Source organism: Equus asinus, chromosome 12 (assembly GCF_041296235.1).
Source record: "Equus asinus isolate D_3611 breed Donkey chromosome 12, EquAss-T2T_v2, whole genome shotgun sequence".
NCBI lineage: Eukaryota > Metazoa > Chordata > Mammalia > Perissodactyla > Equidae > Equus > Equus asinus.
This window is the reverse complement of record NC_091801.1, coordinates 68397311-68422027: the sequence shown is the minus strand read 5'-3', so window position 1 is coordinate 68422027 and position 24717 is coordinate 68397311. Positions and strand designations below refer to the sequence as shown.

At 44.6% G+C, this 24717-nt stretch overlaps 1 protein-coding gene across 1 annotated transcript in view; it reads left to right on the top strand.

Annotated features, from left to right (window-relative positions):
* FBXO32 (F-box protein 32) overlaps window positions 1-24717 on the top strand; it is a 35299-nt gene that overhangs the window by 5166 nt on the left and 5416 nt on the right. Inside the window, exons 2-8 of the mRNA XM_014867855.3 lie at window positions 1770-1882; window positions 2700-2749; window positions 3929-4021; window positions 16327-16420; window positions 17257-17441; window positions 23012-23194; window positions 24185-24328. Coding sequence (XP_014723341.2) covers window positions 1770-1882; window positions 2700-2749; window positions 3929-4021; window positions 16327-16420; window positions 17257-17441; window positions 23012-23194; window positions 24185-24328 — 862 coding nt within the window. The remainder of the gene's footprint in view (window positions 1-1769; window positions 1883-2699; window positions 2750-3928; window positions 4022-16326; window positions 16421-17256; window positions 17442-23011; window positions 23195-24184; window positions 24329-24717) is intronic.

Here is a 24717-nt window from a genome sequence, read left to right as displayed (position 1 = left end):
ACTTTGCTTTCTAAAGCTGTTCTCGGCTTTGGTACATTGTGGACCACTCAAGTGACCTTCCATCTTTTTCTTTCTCCTCAACTTTTCAGTTTCTTAAATTAGCTTTAAGGACTCGGCGTTCTGCTCTCCTGTGGCTCTGCCCCTCATTTCCTGCTGACTTTGGAGCAGATAACTGACTGGGTGGTGGCGTTATACCTCTATTGTCGTGCAAGCAGACAAACACAGACTCATGCATGACATAAACCTGGCCCCAAACATTCACCTTTGACTTGATTAAGAAAGTACCTCCAGGAGAGGACATTTCTGCAGTAATCTCTCTGAAACCTAAAAATATCCTGTTTTCCTGAAAGAAAAGGAGAAAGCTAAAGATATTAGGAAACTCGATAAATGGTATTAAGCAGGGCCTTGCAAGGGAAGAGTAACAAATGATTGATTATCCATCAAGCTTATTCCAATGGGTCCAGAAACACTGAGTAGACTGTTGGTGATGTCATGTGTCAGCAATTTAGCAAGATGCTTATTGTCCTTATTGAAGTGCTACTTTAGAGGCTATTGTTGCCATGGGGTACTGGAAATTATTTCAGACCCTTTTCTCTTTTACCATTTACATCGTGTCCATGGAATGGAGAAGTGCAGGCATACCTCATTTTACCCAACAGATGTATGTCCAAAAAAGATGTAAATGGAATCACATTTTAAATTCAGAGGAACTCAGAAAATGAAAAGACTCTAATATATTGGTGGTATAAGAAAAAGTCCCCTAATTTATGTTTTACTAGTTGGCATTATAAATCCTGCCTTGTGCATACATACCCCATGGGGATGCGGGGGTGGGGGGGGGTGGGGGGGAGGTGGGCAGGGCAGGGAACCTATGTTCTCATTATACCTCAGTATTTTTCCTGCATCCCTTCTGTAGAAACTCTTCAGAGACTTACTCTGAAGTTACACTGTATAATAGAACAGAACTCGGTCAGCCCCCAAATGACAGCTGAGCCTACTGAAGGAAATAAGCACCTGACCCAGGGTGAACCTGCGAGTCCTTCAGTGACCTATGGATGGGGCAGCTCTGTCTTATCAGCCCTTGTAAATTGATGAATTGTGAATTCAGCTTGTTTCATTTCGGACCCAAGGTCTTCACCTCGCAGCATGATGCCTGGTGTTAGTCCAAGAATTACACAAAATCTAAACATCGAGCACTATACACTAACCATCTCCTAGAAATGGAGTCTGTAAGTCAGATTTCTGTAAACGTTTTAAAGACACGATAGGAGCATGCTAGTTAAAAGAAGCTTGGGTACACTTAAATTCGGTGAATCATATGGTATGTGAATTATGTGTCCATAAAGCTGTTTATTTAAAAGCAGCTTGGGGTGGATGCTTTTGCAAAATGGAGGCCTTGTGTATTACACGGATACAGTAATTGTCCTCTCCCTCCCCCTGCAGTCACCATTTTTGCTTAAAGTAATATTGTGGTACCCTGCATCACTCTTAAAAGAGTGCAGGGCTGTGTGTGCAATACAGTGACAGGCACTGTTGGGGAATTCAAAAGGAGAAGCCCCCATCCCTGCCTTCCACAGAGATGTGACAATGCTCCATCCTACAAGAAGGAAGTCTGTGCCTGTATAGGCTCCTTTTGAGTGATTATTTTATTGTTTTGTTTGAGGAACGTGTAGGTTTGTGTTTTATAACCCAGTAAGTTATTTATAGAAACAGCTCATCCTAAAGTATAGCTGTTACAGCTCATCCCTCTTGTCTTCTGTGCTCCCTAGTTACTGCAGCAAGGAAGTATACAATAAGGAGAACCTTTTCAACAGCCTGAACTATGATGTTGCAGCCAAGAAGAGAAAGAAGGACATGCTGAATAGCAAAACCAAAACTCAGTGTAAGCCGTTTGTTTTAAATTTAAGAAGAAAGCTGTTTGATGATCGTTATGATTGGTTCTTTGAAAAAAAATAATAAAAAATCACACCTCGAATGTTAGTCATCGGCTTGAATGTTTACTGTGTCATTGACAGAGGTTCCTGGGCTCTTTGTACCCAGAAACCTGGCTGTGCATTTTACGAGCGAGATTAATGTGTTCTTTATAGCCTTGTTTATAAGTGTTTTTTTTCCCCTGCTTGTCACTTAGATTTGACATAGTTAATTTAGTTATTATACGGTGATATGGTCAGCTGAATCAGTTCCTGTGTGTGCTTTTATTTTGAACTGTTTTGAAGCTTTGAAAATAGATTTTTCTCTCCTTCTTTCCTTGTATAAATACTATTAACATTTCTAGATGCTGTACGTAAGGGTATAAAGTTCTATGAGTAAGCAAGGATTACAGATTTTTAGTTTAATCCATCTTACTACATGGTTTTCTCATGTTATCTGTTTTATTTCTACTTTTTATGGCCTTGTATAAGTTGTAGCGTTGGCATTTAAAACAAACTTGTGCTTCAAGTATTTGATTTTTTTTTCATTTTAAAGCTTTGGTGTTCTAAATCTATCAAAGATTTGGAGTGCTTCAGGCAAAGTAAATTATAACTCCAGTATTTATACGCAGCAGAAATCAGGCACTTGCATCCTCTTAGACTGTCAATAAAGTCTTTGCATTTTTTATCAAAACGTTTTACACTTTGGAAGAGATGAAAAAGAAACAAGTTTAAAATCTTGGGATGCTACAACTTTTAAAGCTGTGTTTTTCTGGTTTTGGTCTCTAGATTTCCACCAAGAAAAATGGATCTATGTTCACAAAGGAAGTACTAAAGAGGTGAGGCCTCCATCTGTTTGCTAAAGAGTCTGCTTAGCTTAATGCCTCCTCTGACAGGGGAGGGGGGAAATTGGGCAACAGTGTAACTTCAAATCATGACCGTCTTCTTGGGCGCGGTGGTGGTGGCCAGCAGCCCATGACTTAGCCAGCCATCAAGAGTTTGGGGCTACGGAGAGAGAGAGAAGCAAAAGTCACTAGGTGGACTCCCGAATCATTCAGGGAGAAAATGTATGCAAAAGTGCTTCAGAAAGATTCATACACGCATCTCAAATGTATCATTATAAAGCCCTGGCCTTTCCCTCAGGACAGTGCCTCCCTCTTATTCTAAGATCTCTCCAGACCTCAACTCAGTTAAGTTTTAGCCCTGGAAGGGCTAGTTAGTAATACAGCAGAAGTTTTCATGCCCACTCAGTGCAAGGCACTGAGCTTGATGTAGAATGGACAAGACATTGTAATAACTACATCTGCGTGGCACGTTATAAAACCTTTTTATGTGTATTTTCTCTCTGCACAAGCATTTGCTCAGATAGCTAGGATGCCAGGCAGTAGGATAAAATGATAGAATTTCAATTGCTGCCAGGGACCTTGGTGAACATCTAGTTCCCTCTGTGATTTGAGGCCCTGAGAGGGTCGGTGATACACCCGAGACCACCCGGACACTCGGAGCAGAGCTGGGACGATGAGTCAGGGCCCTCTGCTCCAGTTCCTTGTGTGTCATAGGTTAAAGATCAAAACTTCTCTTCTTCCTCATGAAGCCTTAAAAACGCTTCTGACGATCACAGTGAGAAAAGCACTAGAGATGCGAAGGACAGTGGCAGACAGTTGACACAGTAGGTCTAATTCTCCTCCCAGGAGTGCCAGCTGTCATCGTCTCTCACATCATATAGCCAGCTCCCAACCTCTCCTCGATAAGCAGCTACTTGTGATTTTCCCATGCTAGTGGGTGCAGAGAAGAGGGCCCACATGGTACAAGTCCCAGAAACGGTGAGTCACTGACTAAAGCTGCTGCCAGCCGCACTACCCATCTTTGTGGCTCACCAGGGGGTTCCCAGAAAGAGCTTATGACACAGGAAAGAAGCAATACCTATAGGTCATGCTTGACAGGCATCAGGCTTGTCGGGAGAGTCCAGGCGGATTGTTCTGGAGAGTGACCTCTGCACCCCCTGTGTTCATGTTCAGCGCCATGGATATTGCACTCTGGGAGAAGCTTTCAACAGGCTGGACTTCTCCACTGCCATTCTGGATTCCAGAAGATTTAACTACGTCGTACGGGTAAGTCTGTAGCTTATCCAGACTCTCAAGTTGAATTGTCTTTTGGGGTTGTCTTGAAGTAGTTTCCCTCAAAAAAAAAAAAAAAAAAAACTTTTGAGGAAAGCAGAAAATGGACTCCTCAAACCCACCTCCCCTGACGTCCTTCACATTCTCCTGTGTTATCCTGTCAGGATGTCCTTGAGGCTGCTGTGGGACCTCAGTGAGCCACTCCCAGCCCCTGTGCATAAAGGGGAACAGACTGCAGGCCGCGCGGGCTCTGGAAGTACATGAGCAAGAGAAAATCCCACAGCAAGCAAGCTGCAAAGCACCTTGGCTTGTTGCAAAGCCTTCTGCACCTCTGATTGTCCTCACTGTCCTCCTCCTTGTCCTGCTTTCATTGACTCTAGGTGACCCCAAGGCATTCTTGGTTTAGGCCACAAAACTGGATGAGTTCGAAGCTCCTCGGGGCTCCTTTCCCGTGACTCCCTTCCACCCCCACCCCCACGTGATACCAATATTCAGTCCCGAGTTCACCTAAAGCTTGAAACCACCTGTGTGGGTTAGTTGTTTTCCATTTTAAACCCGATGTTGGGGGAAAAAATTTTTTTTAATGAGCCTTGGCAAAATATTAATGATGAAGGTAGTAAAGCAAGTAAGTCAAACCATGACCTGTAAGTCAGTGATTCTTTTTAATTGGTTTGTTGTTGTTCTTTTTCCCCCTGAGCTCCCTTGTGCTTTTTGTCACCGGTTCAGCCTGGGAAGTAGCAGCTGCTTGGTCTTAGGATCAGAAGTAGAGGGAATTTACCTCCTGTGGGTGTGGGCTGGTTGGGTTTTTATTTTCTTCTTCCTGGGTGGTTGTGCTTCTCCGTGCCGTGTCATTGAGTCAGATGATCGCAAAGGCTCAGCCAGAGCGATGACATTCAAGCCCCCTTGAGGCCTGGATTGTTCACCTGTCATCTGGGCAGATGCAGGGCTGCCATCCCAAGTGACCTGATGAAAACCCAGGCCTCCTGGTAGGTTAGAAGCTCTGAGCTGAGCTCATGACCACGTGAGCAGAGCTGTCCACTCCTCCTGAACCCTCATCCCAAAAGGGAGGAAAATAAGAGAGCTTCTTGATGAAATGTCACCCAGTGTGACTCGGCCTCTTCTGGGAGGTCACTGTGGCCTGCAACCCAATCCTAGCTGGTTGGAGACAGGCCCAGGGAGATCTGGAAACTTTGTTGCTAAGAATATGAATAGTTTCCATCTTCTAGGTGTTAAAGGAAGACACCCAGATCTGATGTCTTGATTCCAAAGTGATCAGCAAAATGGTCCGTTTTTTGATGGTTCTACTTCCTTACCCGTTTTTCCTTTCACAAGAAATAAATTAAAGCACAGGAACAAGGATCATAATAGCGAAAATCTGTTTCATGCAATTGTATGCATTGTCACCTTTTATCCTTTCAACAGCCCTCTGAAGTGTAGGTACTTTTATTATCTCTGTTTAAACAAATGAAAGTACAGCAAGGTAAAAGGACGCATCCAAGGTCACAAAGCTACAGAAGCAAGGAAATCAGGATGTGAGACCTGGGCAGTCTCGGAGTCCACACTCCCAACTGCTACAGTAAGTTCTATGTAAGCAGAGGACTGAAAGGAAAATAGCCTGAGGTCAGATCCCGGCTCCACTCTCACACCGTTTCAGCCTGCTACTCGGTTACCTCTTCAGCCAGAAGAGCTTAGAACAACCTCCACTTCACAGGGTAGCTGCGAAACTCACGAATGTGTTACGTATGGAAATACTCTGCAGACCAGAAGGTATTATTCAAAGTCGGCTACTAATATTCATTATTACCTCCTTACCAAAATTATGGTTGATTCTTTCTAAATTGTCTTTTCAATTGAGTTGATAAAAAATGTTTTTCGACTTTAAAAAAATAACAATCTGAGGAATCCTGCACCTGATTCAGACTCAGCCCAGAGCACTTGTGACGGACAGTAGCTCGTTCTAAAATGGATCACAAGCACTTTCTCTGAAAGAATCTTTAAGTTAGAGAAACTACTGAATGCTTTAAAGTTGTTAGGTTCAGAAATAGTGGAAAAATATTTCTGTTTTGGAAAGAACAATCTTTTTTTCCCCTTCACTGTTAGAGTCCACTGTAATTTGAGAAATAATATGTTATTTTTATAAAGAGCTTAAAACATTTTAATGATAGGCACCGCGTTTTGAGGGTTTTCTTCTGAGGAACTCAATCCACGTCTCATATAGTCTTCTTATCCTTAAAGCAACTCTGCAGAGTAGCTTGCCAATATGTTAGCCCCATCCTACTACTGCGACCCAATGGTTTCTTTTTTTTTCTTTCCTTTTTTTTTTTTTTGAGGAAGATTAGCCCTGAGCTAACATCCACTGCCAATCCTCCTCTTTTTGCCGAGGAAGACTGGCCCTGAGCTAACATCCGTGCCCATCTTCCTCTACTTTCTATGTGGGACACCTACCACAGCATGGTGTGCCAAGCAGTGCCATGTCCGCACCCGGGATCCGAACTGGCGAACCCCAGGCCGCCAAAGAGGAGCATGCACACTTAACCACTGAGCCACCAGGCCAGGCCCTCAATGGTTTCTTAATATTACAATGATTCCTTAGTTCCAGTAAGAAACTGAACCAACTTCAGAGGACTTTAAAAAACATTTTTTAATCTCTTTAAAGCCAACGTAGGTTTTTAAAAACTGTGTTGTCTTCATGCTGGCTGTCATCTTTAGAAAAAGAGACCTGCAGAGGGAATAAAAGAGATGGCCAACACTGCTATCTCAAAATTTTTTATCAATCAGTACAAAAATTTTGTGGAAGTTTCGGAAAATTCTGTGGAATTTTGGAATCAAATTTTGATTCAAATTCTGGAGAGGTTTTTATATAGGATTTGTACCTTATTTTAATTGGTTTCAGGTTATACTCATTGCCTCTACCCACTTCTCTACACACCCCCAATGGCTTCAATACAATTGTAACTGGGTTTTAAGGGGCTGGCCCGGTGGTGCAGCATTAAGTTCGTGCACTCCGCTTCAGCGGTCCCAGGTTCGCCAGTTCAGATGCCAGTGCAGACCTACACACTGCTCATCAAGCCATGCTGTGGCATCCCACATACAAAAGAGAGGAAGATGGGCACTGATGTTAGGGCCAATCTTCCTCAGCAAAAAGAGGAGGATTGGCAGCGGTTGTTAGCTCAGCGCCAATCTTCCTCAGCAAAAAAAGGAGGATTGGCAGTGGATGTTAGCTCAGGGCTAATCTTCCTCAAAAAAAAAAAAATGATTTAAGATCTTTAGAAGCAGAAACTTACCCATTTCTGAAAGGCCATTAAAAAAATTGGTTTACACCATGCCTGAAGACCAGCACGTTTTGGAAATTCCCTTGGGGAGCTGGCAAGGACTCCAGAGGCTGAGCCGGTGATGGGGCTGGAACTTGGTAACCACAAGGAGGTGAGGGCTGACTAACTCACCCAGGGCACAGAGAGGCCGATGGAGAAAGTGGGTGTCCAGAAAACCAGGAGAGGGCTTCAGAGACCACACACCGACTCACAGCGCTCTGAGTCGAGCCTGCTGTGGCCCAGGGGTTCTCCACCCTGGCTGCACGTTAGAATCACCTGCAAAGCGTGTTCTTCTACAGAAGGCCACCTCTAGAGCATCTGATTTAATTAGCTGAAGGTGGTGCCCAGATATTGCTACTTAAATTTATCCACCAGGTGATCCTAGTGTGTTTTCAGGTTTGCGAACTATCTCAGAGACTACATGGGAGCCCAGATGTTGTATTTTGCATACTGAGTTCTTGAACAAGACACACTGAGGCACGTGCACAGAAGAGAGCTTTAATGCCAAGATGACCTTTGATCTGGTCCTCCCAGCTCTCTCCATGGGATGAGAATGTGGCCAAATACTTGGTAACTGTAGGTGCCATCTTCAGACCAGGAAGGTGCTGGGGAACCTTGAGTACCAGTGTCCTGACTGGAATGAACTGAGCCGTTATGTGCTAGTGGTTCAGGAAGGACGAATGAAAGCTCATAACCCAACTCTCAGTGCAGGAAAGAAGAACATCACAACCTAAATGAATGCACATTGTTATTTTCTTCTGCATCACCACCCTAAGTCCATTTGAGTGTTTCCAGCAAGTTATGCATTCCTGCCGCCCCCAAAAGTCTTTTCCAAAAACATGTTTTAGTTTAAGTTGACTGGCGGTTTGGCAAACGACAGGCTGAAACATGGCACCGTGACTCAAATTCAAACCCAATGCCTTAAATTAAGGGCGTGCTGTTGCCAAGCCCCTCGTGGGTCATGATGTGTATAAGCAGCCTGGCCTCCTCACCGGGTCCCTCTGCCGCAGTGACCTTGGATTAGTTTGGCACTGCGCACACGCTGTGGCCTTCCTCTGATGGAGGGCGGCCTCTGCCACCTGGGTCTTCAGACTGGTGGGATCTTTTTCCATTGGGACTGAGAAGCTGGGATGGAGGGAAGGAGGCCAGCCACCCCAACAGCAACAGTCAAAAGAGCAGAGATCCCATTTGAATATGACCTGCAGAAATGGTTGGGAATTGTGAGAATCCACTGCAGGACATTAACAGCCAGGGCACAGGGTGGGTCCTTCAGCAAATGCTGATTAGGCTGCTAGAGGTTTTACAGGAGAAAGTCTGCGTCTCTTGGACTTCCTGTCTGCTCAGTCACAATAAGCGTTCAGACAAGCAGATGCTGCCTGCTGTGGGTGCCCACAGAGGTGGGGGAGACTCACAGAGTGAGGGTGTGACCACAGAAGTGGGGAAGCACACGCAGAAGTGAGGAGCTGCCAGCATAACCACAGAAGTAATGAGGTGCTTGCAGAAGTAGGAGGGTTCCCACAGAAGTGGGGGCGCCTGAAGAAACAGGGATGGCTGAGGTACCGGAACAGTGGTGGTTTTGACCTTGAACTCCTAACAGTAAATAAATAAGCCTATCCTTTTGATTCATGTATATTCATAAATTCATTTGTAAATCATATACCTATAAAAAGTACTAATAATGGTGTCTACCCCATGGTGTTGCTGAGAGAATTAAACTGAATTTAAACAGATGAAATGCTTTCAAACAGTGCCTGGTACTTGGTGAGCCCTCAGTGGGTATCATTGGTTGCTGTTACTATCATCATCTTTAGGCGTTAGGAATACACAAAAATAGAATTTAAAGATGAAACAAAATATAGAAATTGATGTTTTATGACTTTTCTACCTGATTTTCTTTCCCATCCCACTTTGGAGACTATGGGATCAAAGGTGTGCCCATTTTGTATAAATTTTTTCTTGAGGACTCGGAATCTAAACATATCCCACTGTGGGCCCAGAAATATATTTTATACTAAAATTCTACCTAGACTAAGTCAGGTGCTTATTATGCAGGGGGATATGCTAAAGTGGACAGGTGAGCTGAGTTTTCAGTGCCAATTCTGCAGACTTTTGTCCCCTCTGAGGAGGGATGTTCCCGAGAGCATTTGACAGTGTCCTCTGAGTTGCTCTGGTTGAGGGTCACACAGAGGTTTATTTTAAGTATTTGTGAGCTAGGCTCTGAAGACCCCTCGATTCCACCAAAGGAGGAGCTCTCCAGTGGCAAGGAGTTGACAGCATCCTCTGCTGGGTCCCCATACATCACAAATTCTTCAGGTGAATGCTTGCAAATCTCTAAACCGGTCCATATCATATACGCAGCGTTGCCATAGCTACTTGAGAATCGCGTAAGACCTAGCCCCTGCTGGTCATGAGCTTCTGGGCTACTTTGGGGGACAAGGTACCACTACTGAAGTGGCAAACAGTTTGGTCCTGTCCAGGAGGATGGAGGAAGGAGCGCTGGAGGCAGCTTCTTGGAAGAGGTAGAACCTCAATTCTCCTTCCTTGAAAGAAGCCAGGATTTGGCAAGATAGAGAGGCAGGTGGAAGGCAATGCAGAGACAAACGGCGTGAGTAGAAACCTGGAGATGGGAAAGAATGGAAGTGAAGGGGAGTGATGGTGGGTGAGGGGCCAAGGGCAATTGACATCCAACCTCATGGAATCATAGGGTAGAGATGAGGAGTGCTGGAACCCAGTTTAAGCAGGATCATTGGGTCAAACAGGTTGGTGCAACAAGGAGCAGGGCACCATTGCAAGTTCAAAAATATCTGGGATGGATGGAAGACAGGCGAGTTTCTCTGGGCTGAGAATACAATTAATTTGTGTAAACTTGGCCCTCCTTCTTAGGACTTTAACGCCTTCAGTTAGAGAGATGTTTCACTTGCAAATAATATTTACCCAATCTTGACATGCCTGAAGATTATTAATTTTCCCTCTTCGAACCTGTCAGTGTTCAAGCTCAAAGTCAGGACAAAACTTTCCAGGTTTTTAATCTGTGTTATCCATTGAATAAATAAGGGTCTTGGAAGTACTCGGCACTCGGTGCTGGAGAGGCACCGCCTGATGTAACCAACAGGCTATTGCAAGAGACCTAATCTTCTTATGGGCACCTAGCTTGGGTCTTGAGCAAGTGAGAAATGGCAGGGGGCTTCTTGAAGCTTCTTGAGGCTCCATTCCTACCTTTCGTAATCCTGTGGCCTGTTTTCCAATCCAACATATAATTCAAACTGCAGAGCCCACTGTCATAGGAGATGGAGGAAGTCAGGGATAAATTATGTTAGCATCCTATGCAAGATACAGTATGCTTGGGCAACTGCCTCATGATTAACCTCAGTGTGGTTTTGTCTCAAACTAACAGGCAGGGCAGCTGCTGTTTTGTTGATGCTCCTGAAGGCCCAGTTGTGTAGTGTCCCTCTGGATCTCAGCTGCTGCCCTCCTGGAAGGTGTTTGTGATATGTTTGCATTATAAGTAATTTACCCCTGGGGCATCAGTCTGGGACCAGACTCTATATCAATACCAACCTAAAAGTCCAGACCATCTACCGTTGACCTTGATTGTATCACTTGTCCATCATGAGCCTCCGCAACTGTAGCAGAAGGAATTTGGGTAAACTGTCTCCCAGATGCCTTCAGCTATAACACTGCTTGATTCTAAAAGACAAATGTATTTAAAAAAACCGATAAATATTGAGTGCCTACCACATGCCAGGCTGGGGTAGAGTGGTAAACAAAACAACCCCTGCTGTCCTGAGAGGTTCATTTCCAATTAGACAATCAGCAAGTAACTAAACAAGATCATTGCAGATTGGTATAAATGCAACAATGAAGAACAATGAGACCATAGTAAGAGAAAGACGGCGACCGGGAGGTTTTCATCTAGGATGGATGGGAAGGTCTCTCTGAGCTCTGAGTAGGTGACATTTGAACTGAGACCTGAGGGATGGGATGGAGCCAGCATGTGAAAAACGTGGCAAGGGCAAAGGGCAGGAGAGGCGGATGAGCTGAGCCTGTGCAGGGAACCAAAGGTGTGCTTTGTGGCCAGAGCAGAATGAGTTGGGGAAGCACTGTACAAAATGAGGCTGGAGAAGAAGTAAGGACCAGTCATGGCAAGGAGTTGTGGATGTTTTTCTAAGTGCAAAGGGAGGCCATTTGAGGGTTTCAAGCAGGGAAGTGATGTGAGCGGATGTGTTTTTAAAAGTTATGAATGCTATGATGAACTGAAGGGAAGAGAAGAGAAGAGTCGTGCTTTTTTTGCGGGTAAAGTGAGATGGGAGGGAAGTCTCCCGCCTGCCCATTCATCTTCCACACACCACTTCAAACTGTGGTTGATATTCGCTCTGAGATTTGCTATACGATACTGCTTGCAACTAGATTTTTCTCCTACTCATCATGTCCAAAACCAGCATGAGCCAAAGCTGAGGGGCAGGATGTGGCTTCGGCAGATGGTGACCACCATCCCTTTCTCGGGTAACCCAGGACCATTCCTGTGACTGCAAAACTAGTCACTGCAGGTCATGCCGGATACCCAGCCTGCCCACGGTAATGCTACCATGGAATTCAGGAGGATCGAGAACCCTCCTCCCCCACCCCCTCACCCTCCTGCCTCTCCTTAAGCCACAAATTACTGGCACCTGGGCTAAAATTTGCCCAGAACAAAACAAATAGCCATTTCCAAACAAGACATTTTCTCCTTTTCCTCTTGTGGCTAGGGGCAAAGAATCCAATTGGCTAAGTCATCTTACTAAATAACTTGCTAGATACCGTCCTCCTCCCCTAGGCGCAGTGCTCTCTTAACACACAAGTAAAATTAATAAATTCTGTCCTCTGTACCACGATTTCTACACAAGACTACCTGCTGGTTCTGGGCCTGTAGAGTTAGGCTGATGTGGAAAGTAGACCTAAATGGTTTACCCAAAGCAGTTGCCTCACCCTGAACATGTTATTAACACTTTCTAGGTATTATTTCTCTCTTAATGTTAAAAGCTGATTACAAGTCACAATGTAATATTGATATAGAATTTCCAGGCTCTACTTCCCGGAATGTAACACTACATGATATTGCTATTTTTAGTGTAAAGTTTGGCCCTAGATGCAAATTTGATTGGCCTTGACCAACTGAAGTCCTCAAGCTATCAAAATGCATGTTCTCTGTTAGACATATCTAGGCTCGAGTCCTGGCTCCACCACTGACTCCTGCTGTTGTGTCTTTAGCTGAGTTACTTAACTTCTCTGAGCCACAGTCTCCTCTTTTGTTAAACGGAGAACCCACCTCATTGGGTTGCCACTGAAGAATAAACAAGATCACACACGTAACATGCTTAGCACAGTTGCCGTCATGTCGTAAACACCCATTATTGTTAACAAAATATTTCACGGAAGGTGCAACTATGGAAGTCATAAAATGTATCAACATTAACTTTTATCAACAGATCGGGAGCTATTCAATGTATCACAAACATCATAAAAATGACAGAAAGGAATATTAAAATTTGAAAGCATTTAAGCATTTGGTTGACAATACATAAAACTGAAATATAGGGATTCTAAAAGTCTTTAAACCAGCTAATTTTAACCTACCTATTTTACCCATTACCCTACAAATTCACTATGGCCTCCTTAGCAGTAATTTTATCTAGTAGTAGTCTCTGTATTGTGATAAAAACTAATGATAATAATTTATTGAGTATATTTTTAGTATCAGACACTGTTATGAGTGCTTTATGAACACGTTTAATCTTCACAGCAGCTCTGAAGTAGGTACCATTATTATGCATATTTTACAGATGGGGAAACTGAGGCAGGCAGTTTGGCCTCAAAGCCCTCACTCTTGAATTCTACTATATATATCTCCGAAGTTGGCAAACTATGCCCAAGGGCCAAGTCTGGCCCCTGACCTGTTTTTGTAAATAAAGTTTTATTGGAACACATCCACACCTGTTCATTTACATATTGTCCACAGCTGCTTTTATACTACAGCTGCTGGGTTGAGTAGTTGCAACAGAGACCATATGACCCACAAAGAGAAAATATTTACTCTCTGGTCCTTGACAGAAGAAGTTTTACAGAAAGGTTAACCCTTGATATCAGCTTTAAACTTCACTAAAGGATTGGGGTTTGGAAAGGGAGGTAATAATACCATATAATCATAATGTCTTGTATTTGGTATTTACAGTAAGTTTTTACATATTTATCTCATTTAAGTCTCATAATGACCCTGTGAAGTAGGGAGTCTCCTTATATTTCCATTTTAGAAATGAAGAAACTGGAGTTAGGTTAAATGACTTACCCCATAGACTAGACAGTAACCTCCATGAGTCTGGGGATCGTGTGTCTTTATCGTCACATTCGCGTCACCTACCACAAGGCCAGGGCAGTGTGGACACTCAGAAAATACTTGCTAAATGAATGGCAGTTGTAAAGGTCACCCAGCTAGAGAACCCAGGTCTCCTCCTATTCCAGCCTTCTTTCTCCTGACCCCACAGCTGCCTGGCAGTGCAAAGAGGCACTTTCTCTGGAGATAGGGTTAAACCCAGGGGAGCTGACGTGTCATTCTGCTGTCAGTTGACACAGTTTTGCTGCTATATTTCTTCTCCTTAGTCAGAGATCGTCTCAGTCAGACCAAAGGACTTTTTGTTTCCCCTCAAATGCATAGTCATAGCCTTGAGAGTTTTCTTGCCCTTGTGATTGGTGCATTTTTAGACGAGATTAAAACTGACGCCCTCATGAGAGGTAGTCACATGGAATCTGGGGTTTGGATGGGTTTCAGGCAGAGCTCTGCCCGCCCTCCTCCCACCCCCTTGACCCACCTCCCACCCCATGATGAGTCACAGTACACAGACTGCCCTTCTGAGAGCAACTCAAGGCTTTTTGTTTTCTTCATCGTGGTTTGGGCTGGTCATGTGAGGCTCAGGGTATTAATAGGCCATGGCATGGCCTTCTGAATCTTGTTGTTGGGCAGGGGGATAAATGAAAGGTTGGGCCAGACCCCTCGTGCCATTTTTCACTCCTCTCTTGACTGTCACGTGCTGGTTGGTGATAGAGCTGAAGGGACAGGCAGAGGGCATCCAGCGTGGTCACCACCCATGGACGTGGCCTCAACTGATGTTTTGATTTCTTGCCTGTCTTTGTGGGCGCTTGGTCAGCTCCTGATCCAACCTCAGGTCACCAGTACTAATCTTAACAAACTGGCCTCAGCGTTTGCTCGCTGCCTTCTCCCAGTCAGATGACAGCATCTCTCCATGCATGGGAAAGAGATACATAAGCCAGGCAGAGAAAGGTTTTTGGTGTGTGTCTTTTTTTTTTTTTAACCTAAAGTAAAATTATGTTCAGGAAATTAAAAGTCTGTACCTGGTTTGACAGGCTCCTAAGGGGCTCCATGGGGACAAAATTTTTAAACAAATGCCTTGGAAGCCGAGGTTCTTTGAATTGCCTGGGGCTTTGATCCAAAAGTTTTAGTTCTTTGCAGCCCAGTTTTTAGAATGTCACTTTGCTAGTTCCTTCAGCCTTGATCCCAGCACCCAGCACAGTGTCACCCTCCGTGTTTATTGACCTGAAGTAAAGTTGGGCTGGGGCCTGGCCAGGACATGAAACTTTCTTGGTCAGCTTCCCAGGAGCAGAGACTCAAGCTTCAACATAAAGGAATGGCCTTGGTTCTCAAGTCTAGTTTACGGTACTAAGTCTAAGCCTAGTTAGTTTTACTTGGGAGCCTGGTGAGTTCTGCTGAAATTAATTATTTTCACTTGATAGCCACCTTTTTGTTTGATAACTCTGTGAAAGCATGAAGTGTGTTAAGAAGGACTCTGCTGAGCTCCCGCACTGTTTGTGGAGTAATTGATAACAGTTGAGTCTCTTGAGCCTCACTTTGCTCATCTGTTAAGTGGGTTGCACTATGTGATCTCTAAGACCCCCTTGCAGTCCAATGGTTCATTGTTCAACAACAAAATCTTTGATTTGTTTTTGTAATCTTGCCACATCTGTGAATAATTTTGCTACTGAAGGGAAGAAAGATTGGGCTAAGGATGCACCAACTTAAGTTATTTTCTTTATTTCTTCTTGTTTGGCCATTATGGGAGAGGTGGGAATGGCACATACTCCTTCAACAAACCAACCAACCTTTATTTTCCACCTGATTTCTGCCAGGCATTGTGCTGGGGGCTTTATGTGCATTCCCTCATTGAAAGCTCTCAACAATCTCATTGGCTCTAAGTATTATTAGTACAGATGAAGAAACTGGGACACCCAGAAATTTAGTAAGTTGCCTATAACCACAGAGCTAATAAGTAGTCAAACCGAGATCTGAACGATAAAGCCGAGAGCGACGAGGATCCTCGCCTCTAAGTAGAAATATGTATCTATACTCTACATCCCTGAATTTCTCTCTCTTCCTGTGTTTGGCCTCTTTCTACAGAAAGTTAAGTGCAACAACAGTTTCTAATTAATAGACATTTTTACGGAATGCTACATGAGCAGGAGATACGTGAATAAGAATTGCCACTTCCTTTGAAGGTGCACATCATTGCTGACCATTTAGGTGCCTTGAGAGCAGTTGGTGCCAGTGGGGAAGAAGTTCAAGTGGGGGGAGAAAAATTCCCGCTGGGAGTGATTATGTAGGACTCAAACATTCGCAGGTCACAGGAGGTTTTGTTCCCTTTGGTGTACGTCAGCTTCCCCTGCTGAAGCAGGATGAACGATTAGCTTGAATTAGCCCTGGCTGAAGACAAACTCTTTATATTTAAAAGAAAAAAGCAATTATATTCAGCCTGCTTCCTGGGTTTTGAATTACCCCCATTTGTCTTTCAATTTGAGCGTCTGCTTTTTATTGCATTGTGGCCCTACCTGCCATTTATCTCTCCCCTTCAGTCTGTATCTACGTGTCATGTGACTCAAAAGTGAAGATTAGAGGGAAAAAGATCTCTGTATTCTAAGCCTGGCAACTTCTATTTTTATCCACAGCTGTTGGAACTGATAGCAAAGTCCCAGCTCACATCCCTGAGTGGCATCGCCCAAAAGAACTTCATGAACATTTTGGAAAAAGTGGTACTGAAAGGTGAGCTCTCCCCGACTCTCTCACCCCGTTTGATAGGCAGAGGGAGGGGCAGGTGGATTTGCCAGGGGCATGGACATGTCATTAGATTTAAGGGAATGTAAGTGGATGGAATGAATAACTCCCACTTTATGGGTGCCGATTCCAGTTCAGATAAAAGCGCAGCTCATGCTCACGACAAAGGGTGAGACCGTCACCTTCCTGTCCTTTTATTGCGATCATCCATTTGCCCTGCCATAAGCCCCTCAGGCTTCCCAGTGTGGACACGTTGCAACCTTGGCTGACAAGCTTCTGGATTCCACATTCCTAGAAAATGAAGCTGAGTACAAGGCAGAATAGATTCATGGACTCTTTGAGCCAGAAGGAACTCTGGCTCAACTGACTTATTGTATAGATGGGGAAACTGAGGCCCATGAGAAAGAGTCATTTGTCCCTAATCACACAAAGAGTCAGCCAGACAGTTAGAACCCAAGCTCCTGACCCCCGGATCCATGCTCTTACCACTGACCACCTAAAAGGGTTGTCACTGCTGGGCAAAAGAAACCGCTCCTCAGATCAGATGAGCCATTGGTGCTGGAGGAACAATGAAAAGAGAAAGAGTCTTTGTGGAAAACTAGGGAGAAGAGAACAAAGAGGGACCTAGATAACAGAAACCCTAGCTAGTAACTTCGAGTGCAGAAGCTTGGCCAAGTATAGAATAAACACCAGTGAGAAAGAAAACCATAGCTCCCGAGGGGATACCCAGGTAACACGAGCAGAACAGAAAAGAAAGACCCACTTATGAAATATAGAGTGTTCTAGTGTCATAATTATTATTACTTTTTCCTTCTCCACTCAAGTCCTTGAAGATCAGCAAAACATTAGACTAATAAGGGAGCTGCTCCAGACCCTCTACACGTCCTTGTGCACACTGGTGCAGAGAGTCGGCAAGTCTGTGCTGGTCGGGAACATTAACATGTGGGTGTATCGGATGGAGACAATTCTACACTGGCAGCAGCAGCTGAACAACATCCAAATCACCAGGGTAAGCGGGAATGCCCAGCTTCCCCCTAGCAGGAGAGGTTTCGGTCAGTTCCTCCGCTGAGATGCTGGGCGGTCTCGCCAGGAGTTTGAATCCCGCTCTGGGGTTGGAAGAGTCTGGACTCTTCTGATCTGACGCTTTATACTGGGTGCTGACAGTGGGCCGGAGGACTTCCGGATAAAGCGAGGGTAGGAAGAAGAGTTGGGCGAAACAGGATCAAAGTTTGTGAAAGACGACAGCCAATTGAAACATCATGGGGAAAACTAGAAACTTGACTGTTGGGGAGATGTCGGTTATACCCCTGAAATCTTCACCGAGATTTGGGGATCTCTCCTGTTTGCCCATTTCCTCTTAAAAAACATGTTGTTTACAGCTTTAGGAGGCTGCCTTGAATACAATAGAGCTGTGATGGCAGTGGCCTGGAGAACTGGTACCAACGTTTTAAAATTCTGGTTCTAATTATTAATAGTTATAAGGAAGCCTTTGATTAAAGACGGTGAAGATACATGTAGGAAAAGAGATGAGCAAAAAACCAAAAAAAGCCCTATATCACCAGCTAAACGACTATCAGTAGTTTCTTCTGGCTTTTAAAACATAGCTTGGCCCTCAGCTCTTGTCCTCTTACTAGTGAGCAGGAGGACAAGGCACACCGAAAATGTGAGAAAGACACTGGTGTCATCTCTCAAGGCTCACTAATGGACAGACACACTTAGGCAGCTCAGGTCGCACTTGGCTTGCTTATCAACATCCGTGTCCACGGCTGTTCTAAGTGGTTCCAGGACCCAAGCTGATAAAAGGTTGGGTCTGCCCCATCTCTCAAGACAGTAACATGAGAAAACTTCTTTGACCTCTTTTAAATATCATTTTACTATGTGAAGTTTTCAAAATGCAGTGTCCTCGACTTTACCCTTAATAACCTCTCTGTGCCTTAGTGTCTTCAACTCTGAAACAAAGGGAATGATTAGACGCCTCAGAGTTATGTGACTTCCTTAGAATCACTTATTCTACAACCCCCACACACACGGAGTAGAGCGTAAGCCCAGCTAATCTTTCAAAAGCTATCTCAATTATTTGATTATTTCAAAAGAGTGTATTATGAACATTTACCTATTTTATTCTAATAAGTCACCCCATTCCTCTCTCTCAAGTGTAGGCATAGTTTGATAGTGTGAATCTGAGACCCAAATTCCCAACTGACCTTTCACAGAAAACCCACGCACACCTTCTCCCTGATTTCCGGTATTCCCTGTAGCCTGGACTTCATACCTACTGGTTTTTCTAAGCCCAGGAGAGAATTAGGCAGTGACATAACTGAGCAAGTCCCATTCGTCCTAAGGGTGTCTTCCTTCCAGCAACTTTGGAACACCCATTTGGATGGTCACCCTTGCCCAAAGCTGGCCTCTGTTCCCTCGGCCCACCTCACAGGAACCCCCCTTGACCACATCCACCCACATTCCTTGCATTTCCATGGGCTCACCACCCCAACTCCCTTAGCTGATCTATAGTCACTCTTGGGAGGTAGCCAGTGTGGTTGCCATTACCCTTCATGGAGTAAGTGGGACCAGAGAAACCCAGGGACTTTCCCCGAGTTACACAGCACTTCGGGCCAGAGCTGAAGCCAGCACGCTGGATTCCTTATTCCTAAAATGGCGACGCTTTCCTCACATCAGTGGTTTCCAAACATTTTTTCATTCCAGCTTCTTCCAACTATTTATTCAATGATCTGGCTTTGTGCAAACCTTTTAAATCTAATGAAATCCCATACAGGACAGATCAAACACTGACGTTCATCTCACCCTGATGTCCATCTCACCCTCCCCTCTGCTTGCAGCCCTCCAGCCAGGCCAGGCATTCTCTGCGTGCTCTGAGCAGTCCTGCCTCTGGCTCCTAAGCTTCCTCCTGCCCTCACTGTCCAGTCTGTCGAAGCCACTATCATAGCACCTTCTTCATAGCAGTTATTAAGATCGGACTTTCCTTCCTACATACATTCACTTTCCTGTCTCCATCTACTGCCTTATACTCGCCACAAAGAAAGGACAGGCCTTCTCTATTCCTTGTAACTGGCACAGAACAGAAATAATTCAAATTTTAGTTGAACGAAGGACTGATCGAAGGAGGGGTCTCCTCCCACCGCCTGCCTGAAGGACTTGCTCGACGTTCAGAGGAACACACCTGAAAAATACTGCCCTGTGTTACGGATGATGATGAAAATTTACCACCTGCAGGATTTGGGGCAAGTCATTCTTCTCTCCTTGCCTCCTTTTCCTCATTTGAAAAGTAGGAGCAGTAATGCCTCTCTCAAAGCCCTGGTGTGACATTGGATAAGTTAATATATAGAAAGCCCTTGGAACAGTGCCTGACGTGTAGTAAGGACTGTAAATGCGTCAGCTGTTCTTATTATTAAGGCTCATTCTGTGGCAGCCACTGTTCTAAGTCCTTTACCGTGCATTAATTAACTCATCTAGTAAATGAGTCCAAGTAGGAGTCATTATAATAGCTAATATTTATTGGGCACTGTGCTAAGTATTTCTGTGCATTCTCTCATCCACTCCACCCAGCAACGCTATAAGATATGCTTTTCCTCATTTTGTGAAGGAGAAAAATTAGACTGAGTAGTTAAGAATAATCCAGCCAGGGCCTCACCACTAGTATGATGTAGCATGAGGATTGAGCCCAGGCCTGTCTGCAGAGGCTGTATTGTTACTCATTGCACTCTTCTCCCTCATGCCCTCCTTCCCAACCCTTATTCTGACAGCACTGCTGGGACCCCTCAGAGCCCTGAAGAGCCTTTCACACAAATTCTTAACTCTCCAGAGCAAAGAAAGATTGAGCAAAACAGAGAGAAGGGACTTCATGACTTCAGTCTGTATTTTAAAACTTGCTTTTTAACAGTTTAGGCCAAAGAGAAGTATATTATTACACAAAAATGTTACGGTGACGTTTACAGTCATTGCTTTCCATTTGCCAAAGTTCTATCAGTATCTTCTCAGCACGTAATCTTGTTTTTCTTCAAAATTCATATCTAATTCTATGGAGCCAATTGATATTGGCAAAAATAATTAATATAAAAAAGAATGAAGGAAAAAACTAAGAGGAACTGGCTTGTAGGGGAAAAAAATCAAATAGAACCAGTGTGCTGTGAGGAAGGCAGCGTTTTGAAACATGCTGGAGGGGAATGTAAAGGGATTTTAGCCAAATGCTTGATTGGAGGAGCGAGAGTGACTTATTTTTCTTTTATATGTTTATATTCAAAAAGGAGAAGGCATGTAAGCAGTTAACCATTTATCAGGAGAAAGGGCTCAGCATGGGGTCTGGGCAAGGATTTTGGAAAAGTTCAGGTTTGAAAATTTGAGCGTGAACTCTGCCAAGTGGACTTTAATAGGAGTTCATGTAATAATTGGCCTGGGAGTTTTAACCAAAAAAGTAGATGCTTTGAAGTGCTGGAAACAAAAAGAAAATCTCATGGCAGTTTTATTGGCTCATATGATCAGCAGCAGATGATAAATGACAAATGGGTCCAGGGCCTTCTGCAGGCCGGCAAAGTCCTGAATTTTGCAAGCAACTGAAAGTTCAGCCCAGCAGCCTGAGCAATATAAGTTGTCAAGTCATAGACACTTCTGATGAGTTAGGAGGCTGAAGCTACTCCAAGTCTGAGATTTTTGGAACTGGAAGGGATCTTCAGAGTCTTCTAAACCAATTCATTTTGGACATAGGGAAATTGAAATCCACACTTCTCAGGGGCACCTGGGATCCCATCTGCTGCTTCTCCATCCTTCTCCCCTGCCACCTCCCATTCTTCTCCACAGTCCAACTTCCCAAGGCGCCCTGCCCACTGCCCACCTTTCCTCTGCACGCCTGCCCTCCTTTGCAGGGGCCACGGGAGGGAATTGCCAAGGCTGCGCATCTCCCAGGAATCCTGTGTGTCTTTGCTTTGGTGTACCTCCTACAGCGTTTAGTTCCCTAACAATTTGAGGAGGGAACTCAATACCCATTCCCAGGATACTTCCCCATGAGCTAAGATTTCCTGATCTTGTGTTTTATTTTTTTTTTCTTGTGACCCGCAGAGATGACAGAACACTGAGCTAAAAATGTCAGTAGTTCAAAATCAAGAGCTCACCCAGGCTAGCTTGGGAAGGACAAAGACCCACGGTCTCAGGTGATTTGTGCTGACTTCTTCCCAGATGGCAGCATCCAGTTGCTGTTCAACAAATACAACTGAAAACCTATATCAACAAATACTGTTGAGGACGTCCTGTGGACAGACTGTCCCCGTAACACTTGGGGCTTCCCTCCTTGATAGCATTTACCACTTGTTCTAGAATTATTTGCTTATGTTTCTGGGTCTCTCGCCAGCCTACTGAGCCCACTGCAGCAATTCCAGTGCCAGGCCATAGTAGGCATGCAGAAGAGGGTTTTTGTGCTGGACTGGTCTGCAAGGGATACAAAATTAGACCCTGCCTTCAAAGATCTAGGTCTGAATGGGATAACATGAGCTCAGGAAAATTTGAACAACAAAGGGCTAAAATATAAATTCGGGGATATAGTAGAAGAAGCTCCTAGAGAAACTCATGATGAATTGTCAATATATTCTCCATGGATGACTATTTCAGAATGTTCCATGGAGCCCTAGGTTTGAATAGAGATGCCTCAATGGATGGTGGCACTTAAGCCAGAAGGTTCTGGACCAGCCATTCTCGAGTCGTGCATACACACACACATACACACCAGTCTGGGTCTTTTTGTTGTTTTTTTTACTTATTTAGTTATTTGGGTTTCATCAGTCCACAAATATTTATTGAGTGCCTACTACATGCTAGGCACTCTTCCAGAAACTAAGGACACAGCAATGAAAACAGACAGAAATTCCTGCCTCCACGGAGGGAGCGTACCTTCTAGCAGGAATGTTCCATTCATGCTTTTTTTGGAAAAGGGTTGTATTACATAAGAAAAAGGGGGGTTGTTGCAAAAAGTATCTAAAGAGATCATAGGAATTCTGGGAAGGTGCAGTGAGCAGGGCCTGACGTAGCCACAAAAGCAGAAAAGGCCTTTTGGAGGAAGTGGGTTTGAACTGGATCTGAGAAAGAGTACCATTTGGATGGGCAGAGAGGACTGGGGAGAGTGAGGGCCTTGTGGGCAGGGTGTTCAGGTGCCCATGAGTACACGTGCTTGGAGGGATCCGTGGTCACTGGTGGGGCAGTGAGATACGAGGCTGGGGTGGCAGGCGGGTGCTCTGTCCGGGGCAGCGAGTCCTTCAGGAGCTCTGGTCAATAAACCAGCGTAAGGGCCAGTCCCGGTGGTTAAGTTCGGTGCACTCCGCTTTGGCAGCCCAGGTTCCATTCCCAGGCAAGGACCTATGCTACTCGCCCATCAGTGGCCATGCTGTGGCAGCAGCTCACATACAAAAAGAAGAAGATTAGCAACAGATGTTAGCTCAGAGCAAATCTTCCTCAGAAAAAGAAGAAAAATATCCAGCTTGAGGGTGAAGGACAAGGGACAGCTGCATCCTTGGAAGGTGTGATCTGGTGAATTGCTGCTCTCTGCCCCACAACTTAATGTTATCCATTTCCCTGCAGCCTGCCTTCAAAGGCCTCACCTTCACTGACCTGCCGTTGTGCTTACAACTGAACATCATGCAGAGGCTGAGCGACGGACGCGATCTGGTCAGCCTGGGCCAGGCGGCCCTCGACCTGCACGTGCTCAGTGAGGACCGGCTGCTGTGGAAGAAGCTGTGTCAGTACCACTTCTCCGAGCGGCAGGTCGGTGAGGCCCAGCGGACATCCCTTCCTTCTCTCCCCTCTCGGTCCCCTACCCTCGAGCTTCCTTGGCATCCTCCTAGAGCTTGAGGTGTGGGCGCCCACCCTCCAGGGCTCCCCGGTTTGAATGGAAAACACCAGTCCAAGGAGTTTCTAAATAATGCACATGAAGTTATTTTTCTGGTGGTTTGGATGGAAAAAAAAATTACATTCTTAACCTATTTACATTTTACAACTTGCTCAAAAAAATTCAAAAGTGGCACCAGTCCTTCTTTTCTGTAACAAAGAAATGTACTTTTATGATACTTGACAGCTAAAGGACTTCTACAGATATTATTTCAGTTTATCCTAATGACCAGGGAAGGGTTAGTATCATTATCCTTTAATCAGATAAAGAGACCAAGACCACAAATGGCTGAGGGACATTCCAAATTAGTGAAGTGCTTTCCTCTAGGTGAGGACACTGGCCTTGAATTTGAATTTGGGGCTTTTTGACACCAGCTCTAGGCCTGTTTCCCGTCCTCACGCCGCCTCAGATGTTTTTTTTCCAATTTCTTTATATAGAAGTGTGAGTTCAACAAGTTCTGTTCATGGAGCCATTAATATTTAGATAGAAAATAGAACCACTGTGCCAGGCGGTTACTGCATGTCCCTGGAAATGCTCACTCAAGTCTATAGCAAAGAAAAGATTGAAGCTGTTTATTGAGATCACCTAAACTTGAAGGGACCCTCCAAATGCAATTTCGTAGAGGTCACTAGTGAGATGTCACCAACCACCTGTTTCTTTTAAAGACTGGTTAAAAGGTACTGTTTAACTGGGTAGAGCTCAGAAACTACTTCTTTATATCTTGGCTATGTTTTTCCCTGGGTTTTGCAGGGTGTAGATGAAAAAGGGAGAAAAGAGGCAGGAACAGCACTTTTCAGAACCAGAAAACCACAAACCATCTTCTTGATGAACTCTCCCACAACCACGTTTATTTGTTTGATATTTAGATCCGCAAGCGATTAATTTTGTCAGACAAAGGACAGCTGGATTGGAAGAAGATGTATTTTAAACTTGTGCGATGTTACCCACGGAAAGAGCAGTATGGAGACACCCTTCAGCTTTGCAGACACTGTCACATTCTTTCCTGGAAGGTATGTGTCTCGGAGGTGGCTGCCACAGCCCCCCAGCCCAGCCCCCGAGAGCCAATAGCACCAGCATTGTGACACTAAGTCCTTTTTACTCTTTACGGTTGCAGCCCCCAGCCGAAAGTGAGGGTAACTGATTCAGTCCCCAGGGAGAAAAACTTTCAGACCTTCATTTCCTTCACCTCCTTATGTATATTTTTCTGCAGCCCCCTCCCCCAAATTCTCCCATCTCTTTGTGCACAGGTGCACACACACATGCACACACAGCTCTTTAGTTTTTCCAGAACTGATGACATTCTTGACAGAGGAATGTTGTTTTGAAGTTGGGCAATGCCTTATAATGCTACAGGCCAACAAGATGCTTCTGAGAACTCAACCCTCCCCATGGTTTCCTT